Below are 8,357 nucleotides of genomic sequence, written 5' to 3'. Positions count from 1 at the left end.
ACGCAGGTAAAAAACTAATGGATGCAAAGGGAAACATGGAGGAAAGTGGAAATGAAGGCTGTGGATGAGAGAGGTGGCCATAGTGACGGGTATGATGTAAGCCTGTAGCGGCGCAACTGTTAAAGCAGCACTATTTCACTTATTAACAACTATATAGCATATTATGTCCCACAACATTTTAAAGTTATACATGTTTTACCGTTTTAGGCCTAGAATTATCATTATCATGCTTTAACTATTGAAAAATAGCTGATATACAAGCTCACAGCGCGGCACCGAGTGCCGGGCTGCGAGCTTGTAGATCTGCAATTTTTCACTCAAATTTGTAACTCAAATATTTGCTTCTGGGGGTCCCTGGAACGACATATTTTGAGATGGGGGTCCGTGGCCAAATACATGTAATTTGGAGGGTTCTTGACATGAAAATGTTTGAGAACCACCGATTTAGAAGAAGGATTTAGAAGACATTCATAGAATCGGGTCAAAGATATTCAAAGTCTTGCACAAATGTTCACGATTTTTCAGTTTTTTCAAATGAATTATTATTACGTATATGTACAGTATAAGGAAGACAATGAGTTTCATAATGGCATTTGCCAAGGCACCAAGGCAGAACTGCCTTGAAGAAGGCGAAGACTGGCCAATCACAGCACAACCTCGCCAGACATGCTTGCAGAGGCTCTTGGGTAATGAAGTCAAAGACGTTGGCTGCCATGTTATTTGTGGCCACTGATACCCCCAAGCTAGAAAGTGCTGCTTTAATTTAAATACCGGTAATCAATTTAATTCATTTATAAGCAATAATCAATTTTAATAAAATAATCGTTTTCTTTATTTAGATTAACTGTAAAGTCGAACAATTATCCACTCACAACCTGGCATCTATATTTTGGGGATAATCATTATAGGTGATTAGGTAATATTCAAAATAGATAAAATAACCAATCTACAAGTTCACACAATATGAGCTTGGAGATCGGCTATCAATTAGATGTTTTTATCTGCATCGATTTGTTGATATATAAGTAATAATAATTTGGAAATCAAAAGAAAAATCGCAAAGAAAATAATGGATGGTTACAGCCCTATGATAAATACGGAAGAAGAGATGAGGTGATGTTGGAGATGATGGTTTTATTTTATTTCTTAAAATTGAGAGGTAACGTTATAGACGTCTGACAGTGTCAATATACCGTATGATAAGGAGTTGATGAATTGATTATGATTGATAATGGATAGTGGACAGTGCTGCTGCTGCTGCTGCTGATGATGATGATGATGGTGATGATGGTGATCCATCTGCTGGGAATGAGCTCCAGAAGTCCTTAAAATTGTTGTTCACTTCCTTCTATTCATTGGGTCAACGCAGGGCAATGGTTTGCAAAACCTTTGTTCAAGACTACTTATTAGATTTTTTTGGTTTATCTGTTTTATTACTTTTTTCTTTTCTTTTTTTTTTGAGCGGTGCTAACCACTCCAACATCTGGCTTTGTCTTTTGTATTTTCTGTCTTCTGAATGATTTGTGTATTTTAATTATTGCTGTATATGAATGAATGTCTGACTCTACCTGATGAGCATTGTGTTCTGTATTATATCTCAGCTACATTGAAAACGATGGCCTGCCTCTCAACTGTACTCCGAGCTTAAATAAAGGTTATGATGATGATGATCCAGACAAAGACCATGATGATGACATTGACAATGATGATGATGTCAATGACAGTGATGATGACATTGACTAGAACGATGATGATGGCGATGACGATGACGACGAGGGAAGGAGGGCGATTGATTGTACATTAATATAATGACAAATAAAAACAGTAAAATTGTGGTAAATCAAGAGTAACAGGTGAGGACGGTGAAGAAGTTGCGGGTAGCTCACTTCATGGTTCGTGGACTTCTGTTCTTCACTTATCTTCACGTCCTTGGATGAGGTGAAAGCCTCCGACGCTGCCTTCTTCGGCGGCGAGGCCTTCACATCTTCCTTGGCAGGTTTAGTCGCTGCTTTAATCTTCTCCTGGCCCTGCTGCTGCTGCTGCTGCTGCTGTTTGCGGGCCTGGTTGTTACCCGCAGGCTTGGCTTGGGTAGACCCTGCTTTTGCAGGGGCGGGGGAGGCCTTGGTACTGGAGGGTGTCTTACCAGGGGCGGCTGGAGTCTTTGTGGCGGACGGATGAGGTGCCCCTTTGCTATGAGCGGATATCTGGGCAGATCCCTTGGTCTGATTAGGCCCTTTGGCCTGGCTAGGTCCCTTTGCTTGGGTAACGTTAGACTGAGCAGGGCTCTTACTTTGAGCATTAGATTGGTTGGGGCCTTTGGTTTGAGGAGTGGGCCCCTTACTCTGAGGCGAGGGGTGGGTAGTAGGCCCCTTGTTTTGCGAGGAGGGTTGGGCAGAGCCCTTGGTTTGAGGGGGAGGTTGACCGGGGGCTTTTGTTTGAGGAGTGGGTTGGACAGGTCCCTTGGTTTGGTGGGAGGGGAGCCCAGCCTGTTTGACACTTACTTGGGCACCCGGTGGTTTCTGTTGTTGCGGTTGAGGACCTGTGGGCCTTTGCCCCGGAAGCTGATTGGGCCCTTTCTGCTGAAGCGGCTGTTGATTGGCTGGAGCTGGCAGCCGTGGGGATCCCATTGGCTGCGGGGCAGGAGGAGCAGGCGCATCTCCCAGGCTACCGGAAAGAGCCCTCTGGGTCTGGCAGTTCAAACAGAGCCATTCTTTCTTCTGAAACACAAACAGCAACAACAACAAACAGTCAGGAACATGGACCTCTTCATAATAAAAACTAGACCAGGTCAACCTGGTTGTGCCAGACCCCCTGTCTGTCATCATCATTTATGACATCATGCCTTTTGTAGGCACGTCATCATCATGTCATCATCATATATACCCTTTATATAGAAAACCCGGACAGACATTTGCTTATGTAGGCCTACCCATTTCATGGGTCTGGCAACTACAGTAGAAGCTATTCGAGCCATGAGATATGGGGGAAAAAAACTTTTCTTAGGGTTGTGTTATATTGTTCAGTATTACAGCTACAGTATTTCATAAATGTATTTTTGATCAACTAAAAGTTGTGCTATAAAGGGATACAGGATGGGTGTGGGCACTAGGGACATCTGGGCACCTCGATGTAAAATTGGCTATTTTTCCAAAATGTAAAAAGATTGTCTTAAGAATGGTATAAAAGTATACATAATGAGAGCATGATTTTATCCTTCAACTTCTTGTTTAAGTCCCAAAATGACTGGATATACAGGTTTCGTAGAAATGTACAGTATGACAATAGAAATACTAGAAAATGTCCAATTTTACATTGAGGAGCCCAGATGTCCCTAGTACCACTACCAACTACTCTGTTACCCTAAGTATAGACACCAGCTTAACAGCGACCCAAAAGAAAGGTGGGTTTTGAATCGACCTTCTGAATCCAAACACCCACGCCATTGATTGTCCTCTACCGTTATCGTTTATAGTTCTATGTCGTCCAGATGGATGATTGATGGGTATTACAGTACTACTGTATGTATAAAGTATGCCTTGTTATTGAATTCACTTAGAAAGTTGCTTCGTCGTAATGTCAATGTCACACGTCTGAACGACTTGAATAAGAAAGCCTGTCCAAACGGGGGCTTTCATCTCTTAAGAGGAGACTTGATAGTCTGACAGATTTAAGCACTTTGAAACAGAGCACACAGAGAGAATGGTGCTCCGTGAATACAAATTATAACACGTCTGTTATTAGACTGGAGATGCACAGCAGCCCAGCAGCAATCAGACCACTGTGGAGCCCCATACGCCGCACCTTCTCTCTCAACGAGAGAGACGCAACAGTCAGTCACACACAGGGGTGTCACACCAAATTCTGGGCCCTGGTCACAAGGATTCACTCACATTTTGTGCTTTAACTATTGAAAAATAGCGAGTGCCGCGCTGCAAGCTTGTAGATGCTGCTATTTTTGAAAAATCTTGTATATTGAGTATTTCAAATCCTTCCAAGGTTTTTTGAAAAACCTACCGGTATGTTTCTATGTCAGTGGTGCTCAAACTTTTTCATGTGAAGGACCCCCAAAATGATATGTATTTGGCCACGGATCCACATCTCAAAATATTTACTTCCAGGAGATCGACAAGCTCTACTTCCAGCAGATCTACAAGCTCGCAGTGCGGCACTTGGTGCCGCGCTGTGAGCTTGTATATCTGCTATTTTTCAATAGCTAAAGTATAAAATAACGAAGGCCCCTCCACCTTGGCCCTGGTAACTCAGTCCCACTCCCCCCATCCCTAGTGACGCCCCTGTCAGTCACACACACTCCCCAGTCAGTCCCCTCACACACACACACACACACACACACACACACACACACACACACACACACACACACACACACACACACACACACACACACACACACACACACACACACACACAACCTGCTGTCTCTAGAGTTCCCTATGGATGATGATGACACCACTCTCTCCAGTTAAGAATCTGGAGCAGAAAGCCATCAAATACAGTCAGGATGTCATCTGAAACAGATTCCATTTTGTGGTCAACGCGGCAGATCGATGAGGGAAAGAGATGGTTCTATTACTGGTGATGAAAGCTGAAAAGGGGAGACGGCGGCGCCATGTTTTTTAACGCAGCACTCCGGTTTCATATGATAATCATATACAGTATGTGTGCCTCGCGGGCCTGAATAAATACCTAACGCTGTGTGTAACAGCCTCATCATTATGCAACAAAAAGAAATAGTTCATCATCCATCCAATAAATATGACGTCGTTGTCGGCCGGAAACCTCGTATATCCAAGTTTCAAATGTGTACGTTCTTTCGCAAAGTAAAGCCCTGCTTCATCATACGAGGCCGTCGCACAAAAGTAGTGAAAACAGCAGATCTACAAGCACACAAGGTTGTGTGCTTGTAGATCTGCTGTTTTCACTAGTTTAAATCATTTTTAAAATGATAAATGCAAAACGAACGGTTTTGGACATACATGGTTTTCATCCGACAACGACGATGAGCGTAGTGAGCGATGTGGCACTTCAAATGTATATACAATGCCACGGTGAAACCCACCGCGCCGTATCCTCAAGGCAAGTTTAGGCTGGTCTGGTGCATCTCAGAAACGGGACTGGAATATGTAGAAGGAAGGCACAGGAGCAAACTCAGACTGTTAAAGCCTTTTTTTTGTTTGCAGGGTGCAGGCAAATAAAGTGACAACATTTCGATGTCAATGCATCTTCGTCAGGTCATGATAGTATGGTAGACCTTATTAATCCCTCAACCTCGCCCAGCTGAAAGGCTCTAACCACTACACTAGGGCATTAAGTATAATGTGGGAAAGTATTATTATGATTCTGTATGTGTGTGTGTGTGTGTGTGTGTGTGTGTGTGTGTGTGTGTGTGTGTGTGTGTGTGTGTGTGTGTGTGTGTGTGTGTGTGTGTGTGTGTGTGTGTGTGTGTGTGTGTCTGTGTGTGTTTATATATATATATATTAGGGCTGGGATGCGATTAAAAATTGTAATCTAATTAATTACAGGCTCTGTGATTAATTAATCGCAATTAATCAGTTAAAGTCCCAGCCTTAATATATATATATATATATATATATATATATATATATATATATATATATATTTCAGACCTGTGGGTCCATATAATAGAAAACAGTGCATAATATAAAAAAGACAGCAGTATACATATCGTCACCTTATTAAACTAATGGCCTAAGTCATTTTTTCCGAAAATGAGTTTTTGGCCTAAATCACCTCCTGATGATGCTTGCCACCTCTGGTAAAAGCGCCTCAATCCCAACTCAAAAGGCCTTCCTGTTACAACCTATTAAAACAATTGCCTATGTCAAGACCCCCCAAGACTGAGACTTAGGCCATTTTATTTTGCCTAAGTCATAATAAAATGTGACTTAGGCCATTTTAACACACCTTTCAAAATGGCGTCTTCCAGGAGAAGAAACAAGAACATATCATTTAAAGATGTTATTTCCATGGTTCAGGCCTTGCCCCCTATTGGTTATAACTTTTACTGTAATAAAGGTTAGTGTTGTATGTATACGGTTGCACACACTTAGCGAGCTGGAGGCACACTTAAAATTTCTTAGAAATGTTCTTTTCTAGTTGCCCTCAAAGACTAGTAGGGGCCCTCACAGACTTCTAGTTGCCCTCACAGACTACTAGGGGCCCTCACAGACTTCTAGTGGGCCCTCACAGACTACAAAGGGCCCTCAGAGACTTCTAGTGGGCCCTCACAGACTACTATAGTTGCCCTCACAGACTACTAGGGGCCCTCACAGACTACTATAGTTGCACTCACAGACTACTAGGGGCCCTCACAGACTTCTAGTGGGCCCTCACAGACTACTATAGTTGCCCTCACAGACTACTAGGGGCCCTCACAGACTTCTAGTGGGCCCTCACAGACTACTAGGGGCCCTCAACGACTTCTAGTGGGCCCTCACAGACTACTAGGGGCCCTCACAGACTTCTAGTGGGCCCTCAAAGACTACTAGTTGCCCTCACAGACTACTAGGGGCCCTCACAGACTACTAGGGGCCCTCACAGACTTCTAGGGGCCCTCACAGACTTCTAGTTGGCCCTCACAGACTACTAGGGGCCCTTAAACACTTCTAGTAGGCCCTCACAGACTACTAGGGGCCCTCACAGACTACTAGGGGCCCTCACAGACTTCTAGTGGGCCCTCACAGACTACTAGTTTCCCTCACAGACTACTAGGGGCCCTCACAGACTTCTAGTTGGCCCTCAAAGACTACTAGGGGCCCTCACAGACTTCTAGGGGCCCTCACAGACTTCTAGTTGGCCCTCACAGACTACTAGGGGCCCTTACAGACTTCTAGTAGGCCCTCACAGACTACTAGGGGCCCTCACAGACTACTAGGGGCCCTCACAGACTTCTAGTTGGCCCTCACAGACTACTAGGGGCCCTTACAGACTTCTAGTAGGTCCTCACAGACTACTAGGGGCCCTCACAGACTACTAGGGGCCCTCAAAGACTTCTAGTGGGCCCTCAAAGACTACTAGTTGCCCTCACAGACTACTAGGGGCCCTCACAGACTTCTAGTTGGCCCTCACAGACTACTAGGGGCCCTCACAGACTTCTAGGGGCCCTCACAGACTTCTAGTTGGCCCTCACAGACTACTAGGGGCCCTTACAGACTTCTAGTAGGCCCTCACAGACTACTAGGGGCCCTCACAGACTACTAGGGGCCCTCACAGACTTCTAGTGGGCCCTCACAGACTACTAGTTTCCCTCACAGACTACTAGGGGCCCTCACAGACTTCTAGTTGGCCCTCACAGACTTCTAGTGGGCCCTCAAAGACTACTAGGGGCCATCACAGACTATTATGGGCCCTCACATACTTCTAGTGGGCCCTCACAGACTACTAGTTGCCCTCAAAGACTACTAGGTTCCCTCGCAGACTTCTAGTGGGCTCTCACAGACTACTAGGGGCCCTTACAGACTTCTAGTGGGCCCTCACAGACTTCTAGTGGGCCCTCACAGACTACTAGTTGCCCTCAAAGACTACTAGGGGCCCTCACAGACTTCTAGTGGGTCCTCACAGACTACTAGGGGCCCTCACAGACTACTAGTTGCCCTCACAGACTACTAGGGGCCCTCACAGACATCTAGTGGGCCCTCACAGACTACTAGGGGCCCTCCCAGACTTCTAGTGGGCCCTCACAGACTACTAGTTGCCCTCACAGACTTCTAGTGGCCCTCACAGACTTCTAGTGGGCCCTCACAGACTACTAGTTGCCCTCACAGACTACTAGGGGCCCTCACAGACTTCTAGTTGACCCTCACAGACTTCTAGTGGGCCCTCAAAGACTACTAGGGGCCCTCACAGACTACTAGGGGCCCTCACAGACTTCTAGTGGGCCCTCACAGACTACTAGTTGCCCTCAAAGACTACTAGGGGCCTTCACAGACTTCTAGTGGGCCCTCGCAGACTACTAGGGGCCCTCAAAGACTATAGGTTCCCTCACAGACTTCTAGTGGGCCCTCACAGACTACTAGGAGCCCTCACAGACTTCTAGTTGGCCCTCACAGACTACTAGTGGGCCCTCAGAGACTACTAGGGGCCCTCACAGACTACTAGTTGCCCTCACAGACTACTAGGGGCCCTCACAGACTTCTAATTGGCCCTCACAGACTACTAGGGGCCCTCACAGACTACTAGGGGCCCTCACAGACTACTAGTTGCCCTCACAGACTTCTAGTGGCCCTCACAGACTTCTAGTGGGCCCTCACAGACTTCTAGTGGCCCTCACAGACTTCTAGTGGGCCCTCACAGACTACTAGGGGCCCTCACAGACTTCT

At 45.7% G+C, this 8,357-nt stretch overlaps 1 protein-coding gene across 1 annotated transcript in view; it reads right to left on the bottom strand.

Annotated features, from left to right (window-relative positions):
• The window catches only part of bsnb (bassoon (presynaptic cytomatrix protein) b), a gene marked incomplete at both ends in the record, with an annotated part of 112,762 nt that overhangs the window by 20,665 nt on the left and 83,740 nt on the right, over window positions 1-8,357 (bottom strand). The window contains 1 exon segment of the mRNA XM_080728142.1: window positions 1,887-2,717. Coding sequence (XP_080584268.1) covers window positions 1,887-2,717 — 831 coding nt within the window.

This window comes from Nannobrachium achirus (genome assembly GCF_963921795.1).
Source record: "Nannobrachium achirus genome assembly, chromosome: 6".
Classification (NCBI taxonomy): Eukaryota; Metazoa; Chordata; class Actinopteri; order Myctophiformes; family Myctophidae; genus Nannobrachium; species Nannobrachium achirus.
Note: the sequence above shows the minus strand (reverse complement) of the source record. Positions and strands in the feature narration are given on the sequence as shown.